Genomic DNA, 18246 nt, shown 5'->3' with positions numbered 1-18246 from the left:
TTGCAATGTTTTTCCATATGCACACTGTATGTTTTTATGTGCTGAATTTTTCAGCATTTCATGACTATCAGGTCAGAATGGATTTCTGCCCAAATTCTGTGGGAGTATAGTCTTAATAATTATTTATTGTAAAACAAATACATGTATATAATTTATCACAATTCCACCTGCTACATTAAAGTTTCCTAATAAATGATGTTTGTCATATCATTGTGTCCTTGATGTCTTATTTGCACTAATGCTAAAGAGTCAAGGCTAGCTTCCAAACACTGAAAAATGTATTCTGGCATGAAATGTCTTTCTCCCAAAGCCAGAGAAAGGAGCAGCCAGTTGGCTCTGAACTCCATCACCCCACACAAGTCCTGATGCAAATCCTATGGGTAATTAGGCCAGTTGGGGCTCATTAACATCAGTCTACAAATCACACTTGCACTTTCTGTTCCTCTTTCCCCAACTTCCACTCTTAGCCGTCCCTCCAGGGTGTATATCTTTGCAAGGGTAGGCAAGGTTTTTTTCTCATGTTTTTGGATTTAGGAACTGGGTTTAAGCCTGGAAATGAAGATTAGAAAGGAACCCTGAGATCACTGAAACCAGTCCCTTGCTATCACAGGTAGCCACATCATATAATGGACAAATAAACCTCTTTACTCAAGGCTCTTTCAAGTGCTTACTACTCCAGTAGTTAGTAAATCCCTCCTAATTTCAGTGGGGTAAAGGATGAAGAAGTTTGCTTAAAAAATGAAAATTCTTGGCCAAAAATATTTCTGATACAAAAAGTTCATGAAAAAGACGGCTTGACTTCCAGCTCAACTGCAATTTTTTCAAATATTGTCAATTAAAATGGTGTTTGAAGGGTTAGCCACTTTCTTTAGTCTTTGTAGCTCAGCTGATAATATTAGAAGTCATATGACCATAACAAAATATATTATCTCTTACAACATCTGTCTTATTCGACATACTTCAGAGTAAGGTTTCAGGTTACTGTAATAGAAGTAATTGCATTTTGAGAAAAGAATGTGTAACCTTATAAAAACATATCCGTTCAATTCTTTTCATTATTTAGCTGTCTGTATTAGAAGCCTAATAAATTGTATCCTTCATAAATAAAGAACAGACTTGGTAGTTTTTACATTTATTAAATTCAGGAGTAAAAATTAGTCTAAATGGTATTCAAAGATAAGAAATTGTAGAATTGAAAATTAACTTGAATGTATTATATTCTTTATAAAACCTGAAAAATTTGTTATAAAATAATAAAAATAATATTAAATCTCAGTAAATCAAAGCCTTTAATGAAGATGTTAATTTATGTGAATCCTGTTCTCACAGGATTATTTAGGTACAAGTTCTTTAATTTGAAACCCTGTAGCAATGCTATTTAATCATATTTTCTTGTGTAAGCCAGTGCTGCTGAACTACCAATGACAATTAAACCAAAAATTGTTTTAGAAGCATATAAATATAAATTGATTATGTTGGTTTAGCAGAGATGGTCTACAAACATAACATAAGATTTGTGGGGAAAGATAGTATTTCTTACTAGACCAATTATATATTAAAAAATAAAAATTGGGGGCATATGTTCCCTTCAGATATGAAGTAGAAGCAGAAGATCTCAAGGGAATGCCAGAACAGCTCCTCAGATTTAGAGCAGAACACTAATCCCTTGCCAGAAGAAAAAAGTAGTGGGCACTCATGGGGCAGAGAAAATGTTAAATGGGAGACGAGGGGTAAGGAGGTGGTTATATTTTGGAGGAAAGATAGAGATAAAGCGTAGTTTACAAACCATGCAAGATGAAGAAATTAAAGAGAGGATGAAGTTTTTAATGACATATTTTTTAGTCCATGCCTTTTGGTGTCCTGTGAAGTTCTGATTTTTTGTTGCCAGGCACATTTTTTTGAAATTTGTTTTGTGTATTTCCCTTGACCAGGAAGACCAAGAGCTCAAAACGAAGTTATTTCTCTGTGAGAAATATTCCCCACGCTTATGTGAGTGAATATTTCCTTTGTCTACATGAGCCTGGTGGTTGGTCCATTTCAGCCACACCATTAGGAGGGGGACACCTCAGGTGCCAGCCGCTCTCGCCTGCCTGCAGGCATGAGCACCGCTTTCAGTAATTTGGAATCTGGGTGTTGTTTCCAGCTCAGTCCACACAATCACCTGACATTTTCTTCCTCCCTTTTAATAAGTTTACGGTCCTATTTGCTAATTACGGTACTATGGTAGAGTTCCAGACCACTCCCTAGTGTCTGGTTACTGGTGTTGTGTGTAGTCATAGCCCATATCATTATTAACTGAGACAGATTTGCCCAGGCAGGAATCCAATTCCCTAAACATGTGTTCAGTGCATTTGAGATGCAAGCCACCCATGAAGGTATGAAACAGAACTTCTGGGAGACCAGCACTTCCCAAAGCCCCACAGAACCTACACTCTCTCTAGGCACCTATGTTTGGGTGGTTAAATCTTGCCCTCACAGGCTGCAGTCTTTGCTAAAGGTTTGCCAAGGGTCAAATACATTATTTGAAACATTTGCCATTGTCCCATGTTTTTCACTCAAGCTGAGTAATGGTTCAGCTTTGTTGACTGTATGGTAGGATTGAGCCTGCAAAGTAGTGGCTCAACTCAGCTGCCTGAACACGTATTTAGTGCCATTAAGGTGCCTGAAGGTTTCCAGCTGGCCTCCAACTACCAGTGTAGAAGCCACATGTCCCCTGTAGGTCCTGGGTCACAGCCACCAGGCCTGTGTCAATGTCTCAGGTTCACTAGACTGTCTCAAAAGCACAACAAATCACTGTTTAGGCAGCTTAATTACATCCTAAGTGTTTTCATGTGATCTCAGGCTTAGGCTCTCATCGTAGTCAATGGTGTTGGTCAAAACATTTGGTGAGCTCCTGAGAGCTGCGCAAATCATCCTAAGTTTACTTCCTATATGTGGTGAGATGAAATGCTCTTTAGATGCCATTTGACCATATTGATAAGGTTTCTGTTGATATAATGTGAGCTTAGGCAGTTAACTCACGTGAAGACACCTACGTTGTGAACACTTAGGAAAGCTGAATCCCTGCTGGTGTTGTGTTAAGATCACCACGATGCAGCAGTATTGACGGACTTTTGGACTTGATGATCTTACAGGTCTTTTCCAACCTTAGTGATTCTGTGTGTGATGATTCCTGTGATGCTCTGTGTAGCATCACTCGGTACTACCAACGTGATGAGAATAGGCAGCAACTTTTCTGGGTTAAAACATAGGTCACATTACTTGCAGTCTGGATAAAACCAGTTCTAGGATGAGAAAAGAAGTCACGCAGTAGATCCACATCCACCAACTCTAACCCATGTTGAAGATAAGCATTAGGAAACCATAACCAGCAGCTGCTTATACAGCTTCCTTTTTTCCCAGACCTCAAGGCCAGCTATAGGCGTATTTGTGAAACACAGCTTGTGAAAACTGTTCAGGCTTCTCTCCCATGGGCAGTGGGAACTGACTACTATGTTGTGTAGGTGGTCAAGTTTTAAAACCCTAAAAGTGCTTTGAGTGACATAGGCCTCCATCATCTGTCACTCAAATGACTTCTGAGCAAACACTAATGAAGCTTGAGCTGTTAGCTGAAACCAGAAATTTAGTCTAAATTAGTCGTTTAAGCTTTTCTATGTTCAATAAAGACAGAGAGCACCTATAGAGGCCAGTTCATCCTATGCTAAGATAGCTGGTTGAATCACTCTCCAGAGATATGTATTTCTCCATTTTCTATAGAAGAATACTTATCTAATAAATGTATAAAGTTAGGTGCAACTAATCTTAACCTAGCTGCTCTCATTGCCTCTGTTCTTCCACTGCTACACAGCAGACAGCTGTGGGGATATGATGGCTAACCACAGTGGGGAAAAAGATAACCACTTCTCCCAGTTCATATCAAATCTGCTCATACTGCTGCCTTGAGTTTTTACATAATTAAATTCATATCAGCCAAAACATGTTCTCCAAAAGTGTGTTGTAGTGCTATTGGAAAATACGCTTGGTGCAAAAGCCACTGAACAGGGGTTTGTCTATTGTGACCTACTCCATGTGTGTAGTCAGATGATAGCACCATGGTCATTCCTTCTAGCTTTAAAACCTTTGAGACAAACAGATATATCCATTTAAAAACATAAGACAGATCTCAAAAAAGAAAGCCTGTACTTCTGAATAAACACACATGTAATTTCCAGTATCAGTTCAGTCGAGCTCTCCATCTCAGAAAACTCGTTCTCACAGTTTGTATCTCAGTTACAGAACTGAATGGGATCCAGGCCTCACAGGTCTCTTACCTTACAATACAATGATAATAAAAACAAATTAAGGGAAGGGTTTGTTTTGTTTGGGTTTTTTTTATGGTAGCTGAGAAATGCCATTAACAAACAAGTTTAACCAACAAGGCTACATTGTGAAATTTGGGCTAGAAAATTCGTCATTAACGCCTCCAGCTGGAGAAAAGTTGGCTGCAGGTGACAGCAAAAAAGCCAAAAACACGGAAGCAAGGATTTCCGAGAAAGCTGCAGTCCAACATGACGGTATTTCTTACAAATGTTTTGTAGAAGTTGAGTACATGCTGTCAGAGCTCCTCTGAGGTGCTGAACACATTCAGCTCCCATTGCTGCCAGTGGAAGAGGAAGGTGCTTGCCCAGCACAGGGTGAAACCCCATAATTTGTCACAGCTTGTGTAACTCTTGAAACTTCCTTTATTCTGAATTACTTAAGATAGGAAATAATCATATCCCCTGTGGCTAATGTGGTTAAACTGAAGAAACCTTTTGTGATGAAATTGCAGATAGATAGATAGATAGATAGATAGATAGGATAAATGCAGACAGAGATACAAGATTATTCACATTCTTTAGGCTGTATTTATAGGGTAAAATCTTTTTCATTTATGTATATCTTGGATTCCACCAGTATAATTTAAAGGAAACACACCTTTTCAAAGAGTTGCAGGGAAGAGGTGGAGAGTGATGTGGGGTTTTCATCTGTTTCCCAAAACACCCAGTCGCACTTTATGGATCAATTTAAAAAGAAAAATTTCTGCTTATGGTAATTTCTCCCAAAGTTTTAATTTTTTTGGATGGATTCATATCTGGTGCATGACTCCGATTTTTGAGGCTGAGAATGGTTAAGAGTCCCTGTACATTTGGTGGTGCCATTTCACACAGCTGGGTTGGGACAACTTGAAATTTCATTTTGTGTTTGTCTGTCATTTCATCTGGTGTGAAATTGCTCAGGCTCACTAAAATTCAGTGTAAAATAAGTAAAAATCACTGCCAGTTTTGAAATGGTAGCCAAATAGCTTAGGAGTATTCAAATACTAACTGACTTCAGATGTCTGTGAAATCGGATGGGTTTAATTAAATTTTATTGTGTCAGCCAGCACAGTATTTTAGGGTGTGTGGAGGAATCAGAGCGTGATAAACTCTGAGTCAGTCTACAGCTGACTCTACAAAGCACCCCATAACTGTACGAACTAGGATGCCAGAGAGGATGCACACGGAGCAGAAAGCAGACCGCTATCCTACCAGGACAGAGACGAGAGTGAGAATGAAGGATCTTTCACTTTTGCTTTTAACGTGTGCAGCTGTTTCTAACGCTCTTCCTGTCCACCCAGAGAAAGACAACAAAGAAGAAGATGCAAAGCTTGTACAGGTAACTTCAATGTCCGTATCTGAGATCTATTGAGCCCTTTCTTTTTAGATATAATCTGCCTGTTCCAGTTACACAGCAGTTTGCTGTCTTTCTAAGACAATGCTATTGCACAGAACTGTGTTGCCCAAACTTTACTGAAGTAGGATAAATCCATACAAACTGGAAATGTCAAGTAAATAAGAGTCAGGGACAATGTTGTCTGTTTCTGTTTAGCTACAAAAAACACGTGTTTTTTGGAAAACGTGTGTCACACTCCAAAATCCCAGGCAGATGGTTTTGCCAGCAAAGTACACAAACAATATCAGTCATAAGGTATTTCTTTTAAGAAACAGATCAAAATGTGAAATGTGTTTGCTTTAATTTTTCACTAGGACTATTTAAATAAATTCTATGCTGTTGAGCCAGATCCAAATCAACTTGGATGGAAAATAAATGCTGAATCCACAGCTGAAAAACTTCAGAAAATGCAACAATTTTTTGGTTTGAAAGCGACTGGAAAACCAGACTCTGAGACATTGGAAATGATGAAGAAACCCAGGTGTGGAGTTCCCGATGTGGGTCTCTATGGCGTTACTCTGCCAGGATGGAAAAAAACCAAGCTGACATACAGGTTGTATTTCAAGAATTATTTTTTGAGTTTAAATTTTGGTTTTGTGGGTATCCACGTTTGTTATATTTAAATATAACTTCTATAGCAATTGTTTCCAGTTGGGAATACAAAAATGTTTCTCTTTCCCCAGCTGTTAGCTATGCGTATTCCTGAGAGGAATTTCTGGGAGTCAAGCCGGGTATTTTACATTTTCTGAGTTAAACACAGCAGTTTGCTTGTCCTGTATCACTCCTGACAAATTCTGTGAGCCAAACAGAAATATCAATTGCACCCTGTACAAGCCCCATTATCTTCAAAATTTGCTAAGACCAACAGTTTAGTAGTTACAGAAACCTGAGGAGATGACTTTCCTCATGCTCAAGAGACGACCTCCTGGCTAAGGGCCATTTTGAGAAAAACTGATACTGTCTACACAATTATTATGAAAAAGACATGTTGGACAGTTATCACATTCCTCAAACTCTCTCAGTCCAGGATGAATCTTGGGAGTTATTGGATTACAGGTTAACTTGCTTCTTATACATCTCTTTTCATCATCTTAAAAATATTAGAGAAACTCTTTCTGCTAACACTAAGTATTATTACTTGAATCCTCATAACTGTAGAATTGTGAACCACACACCAGATATGAGCAAAGAGGATGTGGATAAAGCAATCCAGAAGGCATTTAAAGTGTGGAGCACTGTCACCCCGCTGATTTTCACTCGTATTCATGAGGGAATAGCAGATATAATGATTGCTTTTGGGACCAAAGGTAATACACTAACTGCATACCAATGATAAGATTAATTTAAAGATTTTCCAATAGTCATAACATAAACTCAATGTTGTTTCAACATCATATTATTTAGCTCATGGACACTGCCCTCGTTACTTTGATGGCTCCCTTGGTGTCCTTGCTCACGCCTTTCCACCTGGCAATGGTTTTGGTGGTGATGTGCACTTTGATGAAGATGAAGATTGGACCACAGGCTCAGCTGGTAGGTAAAAAAAAAAGTTTCTGAAATGTTATGCAGATGGGTAAATTCCTTTCTGATTTTATTTAAGTGAAGGAATAGACTGAGATGAAGCACAGCATTAACCATAAGAGCAGTTTGAGGATATTACAGGCCATCCTCCAACTGGGATACTTACTATGACACTGACGTAAAATCAGACTGATCTACTCTAGTTCTTACTTAACACTGGTAAAGATACCAACAGGACAACCCTTTTCAGATATAAATGCTACAGACATGGGCCACTTTTACCTGGGGATGGGTAGGGTCCATGCACACCAGAGTTTCACAATCCGTGGTAAAAGCTTTTTGACTTTTTCCCCTCCTGGTGCACACGCTGGCACCAAGCCTGGCACTACCACACACTGCAGAGGAAGCACACTGTGCCTTGCAGCAGCCCTTAGAGGAAATTCCCACCACCTAAAAAACATTATAGCCGCCAGTGGTAATGAAGAGTCTTCACCAACAATACCAAGATAGGTCCCACTATAGGCTGTTATAGCTTTACTCTGCATTCAAGCTAGGATGGGCTTATACATGAAAGTGTTCTCCAAGCAATTTCGGCTGCCTGCCAGCAACTGGGAGTCTGAACGTGCTGTTCAGGCCACCCACGGGCTGAGATGTAATGGGGAGAGCTGACTACAGATGTGTGCCACCGGGCCAGAAGAGAGGGGAATGTCAAATGCTCAACCATCTGGCTGGGACCCGTCTGCTCCCCTCAACCCCCTCCCCTCAACCTCCAGGCTGGCCATACAACACATACTGCCTCTGACAGATCCGTCAGTACAAGGGCACATCACCCTGTTGTACTTTAGACCCTTTTCTCGCCCAGTTTTTGGGATTGAAAACAGCAGAGGACAACTGCAGCAGGAGAACTGAGGTCACGCTGCAGGAAAAGCAAGGAGCTGACAAACGGGAAGGTGTTGTGAGCGCACGGCACAAGGAGGAGAGATGTGGGCTTATTGTGGTGGAAAAAAAAAGAAGGGTTAGGGGTGGACATGTCATGCTGATAAAATGCAATGTTTCCCCCACACTGGGACTGAATGGGTCCACCCCAGTTTTGCTGCGGTTCCTCAACAGCACGGCTCCAGCGGCCAGGCATTGCAGAACTCGTTGGAGAGCTCGGAGGACTCGTGAGAAGGGGAGGACTGGACATATGTGTGCAAAAATTGAGGCTTTCTTTGTTTTTTCGAGAAATGGAAATCTTGGCTTCAGACAGCCTTTCTTGAGCAATCAATGACCAGTCCCCTGTTCTGCCGCAGACACGTGATCTTCACTAAGTCTGTTGATATTGCTGGCTTTTGGTCTGCAGGGCAGATGATCATTGTTCCCTATTTCAGAAAGGCATGTTACTTGAGGGGATGCAAGCAATTAAATGCTATTTGAAGGAAATCTCATTTTTACCTATTTACTGTGTTAACGTATTTCACTGGGAATATGCATGCATAAGCACAGTATTTTTAAAAGATATTTTATTTGATAAGGCTATAAAGAAACCGTACGCTTTAAAGTCCTAATGGTAAAAAGGTAAATCATTCTGCTAACGTATTTTTCCTTGTCTACTCATGATCTCACCTTTCTTTCTCAGGTTTGTAGGATGGAGGGTGACACACAGCATGATACTTTGGTACCTCAAGTGAGCATGGAGTGCATCGTCTTACCCTTGCCCTGGAGAGCTGTTAGTTTGATCTGACTCACTATCTAATCTGTTCTAGCTCAACCAGGGAAACCCTGCCAGGACATTCCTCAGAGCTGCACCCACACTCACCCCCAGACATCTACTCATGCCACACACATACTTTCAGTAGCTAACAGAAAGAACAACAGGAAAGAGGGCCAAAAGTCACTCCCTTCTAGTGGGGGAAGAACACAACCTTATCCTATACAAAATATAAGTTTACATATATGCATACCCTAGTGAATGTTGTATGAAAACCATCACTGAGCAATAGCCCTGCTGTGTTCATTCACAGTGTATCAGCCATTTGCAGACCAAAACTAGCCTGATCTCTTCTCTCTGTCCATTTTTTAAGGATTCAACTTGTTCCTCGTTGCTGCTCATGAGTTTGGCCATGCCCTGGGTCTCTCCCATTCTAATGACCAGAGGTCCTTGATGTTCCCCAATTATGCCTACGTCAGCCCCAGTGAATTTCCCCTCTCTCCAGATGATATAAGTGGCATTCAATCCATTTATGGTGAGTAAAATCTATGGCTTAAAAAAAGAAGTAAGCAGGAGAGAAATAATCTCTTTCACAAAATCTTGCCATAAAAATCATTGTATTCTCATAACATCAAAAATGCGTTTACATGTGAAAACCTTAATGTTTCTACAAATTTGTTGTATCCTTTCTAAAATGTCCCCTTTAGGATCTCGACCAAATACCCCAGACAAAAGGCCAGCCACCCCTACCTCACCTAAAACCTGTGGCTCCCAGATGTCTTTCAATGCTATAACTACACTCCGACGAGAAGTCATTTTTCTAAAGGGCAGGTAAATATTGATATGACATTTGCCTCTGTGAGGTTTATTTTTTCATGATTTCTACAAAGACTGAATACTTTGGTGGTTCGCATGAGTATGATTATGGGATTTATAATGAGATGAATGGATAGATTTCAGTTAATGTAAAGAAAAATATTAGCAGATATGAGTTATATTAATATTTTTCAGGATCCCTTGAAAAAACATGCTTCATTTCTTTCCAGAAAACATTTTAGTCCCAATAAAGCTTTATTCCCAAATGTATAGATGGTCACACCAAGCAGTGACATGAATAAATGCTGCAACCATTTCCTATCATATAGTTGGACCAATCTCTCCTCCAGTCACCTGTGCAATCCCAAAGACATCTGGGTATACAGAGAATAACTTACAGTCAGTCTCATCTGGAACCCTATAACTCTCTTATTATATGCTACATGAACAACCAGAATTTTTCAGCTACTTGTAACTGATACAATTAACCCATCAGTACCAAAGAGAAGGGTAATTCCAGAAAGACGCCAAAATAAAAAAAGCCTCAGTTCCCACCAAAGGGAGTGTTTTCCTTTCTGACACATCGACCCAGGTAGCTCCACTGACAAGAAAGAGCTTGTAAGTCACAACGTTGTTTACATTCTTGTGCACATATAGAAATGTCTGTGGTTTATTATTTACTACAAAAGCTGTTTCATATTTAAATCAGGCACTTATGGCGAGTCTATCCTGATAACGCAGAAGTTGAACTTGAATTAATTTCTACCTTCTGGCCAATGCTGCCATCTGGTATTCAAGCTGTGTATGAGAACATGAAAGATCAGATCCTGTTTTTTAAAGGTAAAGTATGAGATTTTCTTTACATTTTTCTTACCTTTAATTTTGTGGGAACATGGTAGGAAGGAAGGGTAGCTATATGTGCATAAAATTCACTTTTCAAATAAATAGAAAAGAACTTAGGACATTTAATCTAATTTTCCTACAACCTACACTAAGGGAGTGCATTTTTTCTTTTAGTGTCTCAAAATCACTGGTGAAACTAAACACTTTTTTTTTTTTGTAACAGGCAATAAATTTTGGGTTATGAGCGGATATCAGGTGTTGCTTGGTTATCCAAAGAATATCAACACACTGGGCTTCCCTAAAGGCATCAAGAAAATTGATGCAGCTGTTTGTAATAAAAATACAGGGAAGACAGACTTTTTCATAGGTGACAAGTACTGGAGGTAAGAAAAATTGACAAATGTTTTCTTATGATTGACTCCAATATAATCTGAATACTCCTGATTGACTCCTGTACAGGAAGAAGAATATAGCTTTGACTTTTGAGAGTTTAAGGGTGTCCTGAAACAGGCATTCAAGATATGGAGCCCTTTTGATGCATCATGCCTGGAAGATGAAAAAATTCCAGCATGTAGAGAATTTTTACAAATGCAATAGACTAAAGTATCTCCAGAAAATAAAGATCTGAAAGCTAACCTACTTCAGCAGAAGGCTGCCTGGGATGGCTTGTGCAGGTTTTCTCTGATTTATGAAAAGTCCTGGATTATTTTATCTCTTTTAGAGAGATAGAAGTGATAGTTCATTTTCCTTTCTTTGGCTGGTTGGGATTGAATTTGCAACATGCTTCTTTTAAACCCTGTTCCCAAGCTGGCACGAGTGATTCCTGACACCCAAATAACAAGCAAACTGAAGCAAAAGGTTGGCTTTGGGAAGCTGATAGATTCCTCCTGTGTGCCAGGACAACCACTGCAAAGGCCTTCTGCTGGCAACCAGGAGCGTACGTGGGTCAAACAGACTTTATCGTGGCTGATCGTGGAGTTCCTCAGTGAGACATACAATGTCAGCTGGATTTTCAGCTGCATGTCATTTCCTGTCCTTTGTTTTTGATAGTTTTGGAAAGAGTATTTACAATTTCTTGCTTAGCTATTTTACTGCCTTGGTCACAAGACAAATGCATGTAAGAAAACCACAGCATGGATTTTTTAGCTAGTAACTCATTCTCTCAGTCTCATGTCCCTGTGAAACGTGTTTCTTGTCTCCAAGGAGAAGTAAAACAAAGACTTGTTTGTTTGCTTGCTTTTTTCCTGAGAGAGTTCCTCAAATCTTCAAAGACCTTTTAGGTCCTCCTTTCAGCCCCCAAATTCAGCCCCATCTTATAAAAATTGGCCTGGTTCAGTTAAGAACAACTTGATGGTATTAGAAATAAGTCTGCTTCCTTTCCTCCATCTAAATCTGTCAGCTGGTAGAGGACTATATACAATATTATATCAAAGTCTAAGAGGAGTTTAAAATTCATGCAATAAATATGTGCAGTCGCTATAGCGGGAATCAACCCGGACATTTTCCGTGCGCTGCCTGTCACACTGCTATCGTTAGAGGCGGTAAATACCATCCCTGCTGTCAAAAATGTGGGTCTTCAATTTGCCTCACTGCAGATGCTTCGCTGGACCTGTGCCTGCCTTTATCAGCAAACAAGTAGCCACCTTATGGAAAACATGATGGCCAGCGTCCTGCAGACACCTGTGCGAGGAGATAACTCTACTCTTTGTAACTCCGGTGAAATAAGTCAAACTACAGATGGTGGACACCCTTCAGCAGCTGCTTAATTCTTTGCAGAACTGATGTCTAAACTCTGTAAAATTACATGTCTCTCTTTGTATGATTTAGGTTCGATGAAAACAGCCAGTCCATGGAGAAGGGTTATCCTAGACAGACAGTCGATGACTTTCCAGGAATTAGCCAGAAGGTTGATGCTGTTTTCCAACAGAAAGGTAAATGAAATAGGCTTTTAAGTAAAATCAGTTTACTTGTAAAGAATGTAAGCTCTGGAGTTACAAAGAATGTCATTATTGCTGTATCCTGCAAAAGATAGAACTGAAGAGATGCTCTCCTGTGTGTACAAAGATGATGTTCCCTGCTTTGTCAGAATGAAGCTATTTCTTGTATCCATAACAAAATGCTTTACTTTTTTATTTCCAGGATTATTCTACTTCTTCCATGGATCGAAGCAGTGGGAGTTCAACCCTACTGCTAAAAAAGTTATCCGTGAAATGAAGAGTAACAGCTGGTTTAACTGCTAATATCATTAAACTTTCTTACACACAGCAAATGAGAATAAAAATCACTCTAGATTTCTCAAAGGTTGTTCATGTATGCATTACTATACAGAAGAGGCAACAGGACTAGTTTTCATGTATGTCTACTATTTTAATAGATAAGCATGTCAGCTCTAATTGTATCTCCAAAGGCTAGAACAAAACTGCATGTTTTCCCCTGATTAAGTGCAAAATGTCCAACATAATTTATTATTTTATACTCCAGATGGGTTTTCAAATATATTGGCAATAAAGAGTTTTAGGTTGATGTCAACTATTTTCTGCTTCATCTGTTGAAGGCATTCTATATTTCTGAGGTGTGAAATGCTTCAGGTTAATATGCTAATATCCTTCTAACACACAATTTTTGTATTTGCTTCTTTTCTCTCCAAACATCATCAAGAGCCAGCCTTTTCATTAATCACTGTCCTCTCTCCTGCATCTTCTCCTGCTCTTCTTTGACTATTGCAGCCTTGTCCCTTTCACATCACATCAGTATTTTGCCACCAAATCATCCTCCAGCCCCAATGTCTAAATACATTATCTTACCCTGGTCTGTCTTTATAGCATAACAATTAGCATTTCATCAGCGGCCATTTTTTGTGAATCTATGAATGACATCCTTCACAAATCAACCCTGTCCTATTCAAGAAATAGATACAATTACTATGTCATGGAGCACAAACCTTTGCTCTGCTAACACAAAGCATGTGCTTCAAGTGCACATACATCTGAGATTTATTACATGCTGCCATCACACATGGAGCAAACTCCTCACAAAACCAGACAAATCCTATAAAGTCACAGCCATACCCTCTCCAGGTATTTCCTTTACACTTCATTCTGGAAACAGGCCCAGAACACACTGCCAAACGGCTGGCCATACTGCCTGCATGGCTGGCTATATCTGAGAACATGGTCTCGTTAGCATTGCCTTGTCCTCCTGCTCCCTAGTTCTCGCGTACCTGGCTGGTTTACACACCTGTTGCATGTCTAAGCAAGAAGTTTCTTTTTGCTATATGCCTTTTCAGTACCAGATACAACAATGCAACGATCCCAACCTGAACCTTACCTCCCTGATTTTGTTTTAGCAGCCAGAGTACCGTTATATTGCTGCTATTGATATGAGAACCCTGCTAGCTTGGTTCCCACCAGGAAATCAAAATAGAGCCTCAGATATGCTGTTTCACTGATCTACAAAGCTAATCATGGCGAACACCATCACAGTCTAGATCCCTAACAAAATTTAAACTTAAAGTGGGGTGAAATGGTAGATATTGGGGTGAGATTCATCTGACAACTTTAGCTTTCTGTCTACCTACATATCTACTCTACATGAGTTAGGGAAGATGCCTGTACTGAAAGAAGAGGGTGAAGTTCTCCACAACATTACTTATCTCATCCAAAGACTGTATCGTGGCAAACCAGTATCCTCAGCCCCTGAAGAAAACACCTCTCTGCAGAGGAAGGCTAGTCAACTAGCTTAGAGTAACTAACTTTCAGACAGCTAAACTTTGGTGAAATTTATAGTGTCTTTGCTGGTTATCTTTCATTTTTTATGCAATCCAAAATAGGACATCCTACTTTCATCCTATCTGATGTTGTCTTTTTGGCAAGATACACCAGCAGCTTTTTATATCACCACAAGCCAGTGATAATGTTGTCTGAAGGCACCTGCTTGGACTGATGCTGCCTGTGGACTGCCCATGATATCCCACAAGACAAAGGCAGAACATGCTGGAGGCAGGTGGGATGGAGATGGTTCCTTATCTATTTCTGTATTTCCAGCCCCCTTAAACTCTTCTCCAGCATTCAGTTCAATTGATGTCTGTGTAGAAAGCACAGTTTAACAGCACAATCACAGAAGCTGCCAAGTTACGCCCGTGTTCATACTCAGAGGCAAGATTACTCTTTCACACACACGCTGCTCAGAGTGTAATACAATTGTAATTTTAGCTGCAAGAAAAGTTTAATCACTGAGTCATCAAGGAGATTATTCAGTTCTTTGTAATACATGGGCAAGTTCCTCTGTCTTCAGATGCGTAAACAAACATCATAGCTACTCTGTGCTCCTTCTTTTCTCAGGTGAAACATTGTTTCACAATTAATATAAATCCCTTGTCTTAAGGAAAGTTAACCATTAACAGTGAAATGCTGTTAATGAACTTTTCTGACTAGCGGCTTTGGCATTCTGTTAAACCAATGTGGGGTGAGTGTTCACAGGTCACCTGTAAAAATAAATAAAGCAATGAGTACTGCATTTCCTTATTTGCAAAGAAGGCCTGAAAAGTCTCTCCCAACACAAAAAGACTTGACTTTTGATTAGTGATAACAGCTTGGTCACTCAGTTTTCCCTCTTCACTTGTTCCTTTGGAGGAATAGGAACCAGAATAGGAGTGTCACAGCAGAAATCCAGTAAGCGATGAGTCCTTAGTGGTGGTCCTTTCCCTCCATCTCTGCCAGGAGCCTGGCTAACATGACATTATGTCTGGCACCTCACCATATCCTCCCACAGTCCTAGAGAGCTCCCAGTACCACCTCCCCAGCACTCTCTTATGCCACCTATAGCTCCTCATAATGCATGTCCCCATACTACATTCAGGTTACCAGATGAGTAATGCTGTGCAGTTACCTGTGGGCTGACCGGCCGCTGGCCCCACAGCCCAGCCAAGGGATGAATTATCCGCCTTCCCATTAATAGGGTTTTTTCTCCTCTAGCCAGCTGCTATTTTCCACAAAACCTGTAGGAACTACAGCGTCTCAGTTCAGCTTGGCTGAAGTTGGCCAGTACCTTCAGTTACTGTGGGACCAGATGGACACACAAACAGATACACAGAAAACAGGATCCCACGTGGTCAAGCTAAAATAATTTTCTCTGTGTTTTTACTGAACATCCTTCTTGCTTTTCACTGCACATCTCCATTTGGTTTTGTGATGTCATATTCCCCCTACTGTTGACCAGAGGAGTTTGGAAGGGCAGACAAGGCAAGGCAGAAAAGACATACAAAAACAAGGAGAAAGCTAATCCACACTTGTCTTTCCAGTTGTTTCATATCACAGAGGAAAAGTGGTCATTTGTTTCTCGGCCAATCAATGGTTTTTTAACAGATGTTTTTCAAATGGATCATAAGATCGTGATGATGAGACCGGATTAGGAAATTAGGAAATTATGCATCCTAATGTAATATGTTGCTGAGAAACACAAAGTACAGCATCCCTGGTAGACTGTCCTGATAATCCTGCTCGCTTCTCTGCCTGCAAGAACCTGGTCTCCCAGCACTGGCATGGGAGTGCTTTAGCTACCAGAGTGGGGCAGGAGCTGTGTATAAACAAATACTTGCTAGAACAGAGCTTGAAACCCACCTCTTCCCCTTACCCTTTCAGGTGAGCAACCTACCCCTTGTGCTCTTGAGTGACAGACAGATACCCCAAAAGCCATGAGAAAACTGATACTGAATCTTTCTAAGGATTTGGTACCTTAAAGGAAGAAAAAAGACAAGCATGGGAGCTTATGTATGGAGAAAGAACTTGCTCATCCCTGCACTCGCTCATATCTTCATGCCTCTTGCTGCTAATTGCCCAAATCCTGATAACAGAAAAGGAAGCTGCAAGGCTGGTATTTAAGCATTGGTAGCTAACACACTCTTTGAATAGCTTATGAAATTTGAATCTTTTTGAACACTGAACCTTCAGACATGCCAGAACCATACCCAAAGCAGAGAGTACTGAAACTCAGTACAGCTGTTGCAGGTAGTGAGACAGGACGCAGGCAAGAAATGCAGCTGAGCTGCACAATGTGCCTGTCTAAAAGAAGGGAGAGCTCTTCTCTCAGGGCTACAAACTTAGGCAGAGACCCTTGCAGGGTGAGCACTCTTAATGACAGCCATCTCAGTGACATTACTGAGTGTACCCTGTACACATACTTTGTAGACAGGACCTAAAGGTTTGAGAGGTGGGTTCTGTGGTTCTGGCTGTGAATCAGGGTTTTTCATGGTCTGCCTCCATTCATTAATTAAATCAGCGTGGGGAGGGGTTTTTCCTCATGCATCATGTGCTTCATGTGTTTTTATGATCTGTAAGCACTGTGTCTTGCTACCTTTCAACAAGTGAATATACACAGATGCGTGTGTGTATGTGTTTGTGTGCTCCCATAAATGTGCCTTGCCCACGGGTGCATGTGGGTCTGTGCAGCCTCGGTGGGGCTCTGCAGGCCTGCGGGGGCTGAAGGTGCAGGGGATCACAGCAGCTGCATGGAAATGCCTTTTGTGTATTCTACGAACAATTGCTGCTTGTAGATCTGAGGGCAATACAGCCTCCACATAACCAAGCAACACAAGGTTTTAAACAATCAGATAAAAAGCCAACACAAGCTCTTAAAAACTAGGTACAGGGTGGGTCACTCAGGCTTTTGGTATATTAAGTGACGGTGGGGTGTCTGTTTGACCTTGGGCTGATGAGGGTGGTGTTTACTTTTGGAGCAGTTGCGGAGGATACGGAAGATTAGCGCAGACCGACAAAGAAACTGCTGATTCTTGCAAGAGGATGGAGTTACGAACCTTACGTTGCAGAGTGCAGTGTACACGTCCCACAGCGACAGCCTGCAGGGACTGGCCGCCACTTCCCACCACCCCGTGCATCAGGGTCCCCTGGGCTGGGAGCGGAGGGCCACAGCTGCCACCCAGGGGCCACAGCTGCCACCCAGGGGCCACAGCTGCCCCAGCATCTGCTCCAGGTTAGCTCCCGACAGCTCAGCTCCTCAGATGCTTAATTTTGATTGTGCAGTTAGGCAGCTCACAATTTTCTGAATAAGAGCTTGCGTGAAGGTATTTTAAAGGGAGAAATACATGCAAGGAGAAGCACTTAGATTTGAAAATGAAAAATGCTTTGTTAAACTTATTAATAGTGTAATTTAAATTAGGTAAACTGAGCAATATGTTTACCATATTGCTGTTGATTCAAAATCACCAAAGAGAAAACATATAGAAAAACATTGATAGAGTACTAGAGACTATGTCCTGAAGGAATGAGTCCCCTAAATTGTCAGCAACTATTATGGGAACTGGTAAAAGCTGTTTTACCCTAGATTGAGAAGGTTACATTGTTTAAGATGAAAAATCAATATTTAAAAAATAAGGTGTATTTATCACTTCATACTACTGCAGAGAGGATTATCGTGAACAAACCAGCCTCTTAGTGCAAAAGAAATACACCTTTTTTAAGGAAGCAAGAAAAGGTTACACTGGTCTCAGGAGGAGACCAAACTGCTACAGGTATGTGCTGGGGCAAAATTCTGCAAGCTAACTAGTGTTTGTTTACAGAGATGTACAGAAACATCACCTGGACATCTATTTTAACAAGCACAGAGTACGGAAAGAGAATGGCTATTAT

At 40.7% G+C, this 18246-nt stretch overlaps 1 protein-coding gene across 1 annotated transcript; it reads left to right on the top strand.

Annotated features, from left to right (window-relative positions):
* Nucleotides 1-5529: 5529 nt before the first annotated feature.
* Nucleotides 5530-12843, top strand: LOC104255836 (matrix metalloproteinase-27). Its single transcript, XM_009810059.2, has 10 exons — nucleotides 5530-5676; nucleotides 6048-6286; nucleotides 6892-7040; nucleotides 7138-7266; nucleotides 9318-9479; nucleotides 9652-9775; nucleotides 10470-10600; nucleotides 10827-10986; nucleotides 12431-12534; nucleotides 12743-12843. Exons 1-10 carry the CDS (start codon nucleotides 5572-5574, stop codon nucleotides 12841-12843), a joined length of 1404 nt encoding a protein of 467 aa, XP_009808361.2. The 5' UTR covers nucleotides 5530-5571.
* The last annotated feature ends 5403 nt before the right edge of the window (nucleotides 12844-18246 follow it).

Source organism: Gavia stellata, chromosome 1 (assembly GCF_030936135.1).
Source record: "Gavia stellata isolate bGavSte3 chromosome 1, bGavSte3.hap2, whole genome shotgun sequence".
In the NCBI taxonomy this organism is placed as follows: Eukaryota; Metazoa; Chordata; class Aves; order Gaviiformes; family Gaviidae; genus Gavia; species Gavia stellata.
The sequence above is the reverse complement of the archived record's forward strand: the minus strand, read 5'-3'. Positions and strand labels throughout refer to the sequence as shown.

What these genes read in the sequence shown, in the direction of transcription:
- LOC104255836 (XM_009810059.2), top strand. Translation starts at nt 5,572, where the DNA reads ATGAAGGATCTTTCACTTTTGCTTTTAACGTGTGCAGCTGTTTCTAAC. An exon ending in AAAACCAAGCTGACATACAG is followed by an intron (nt 6,287 to 6,891) that starts GTTGTATTTCAA and finishes TCATAACTGTAG; the next exon opens with AATTGTGAACCACACACCAG. An exon ending in GATTGCTTTTGGGACCAAAG is followed by an intron (nt 7,041 to 7,137) that starts GTAATACACTAA and finishes CATATTATTTAG; the next exon opens with CTCATGGACACTGCCCTCGT.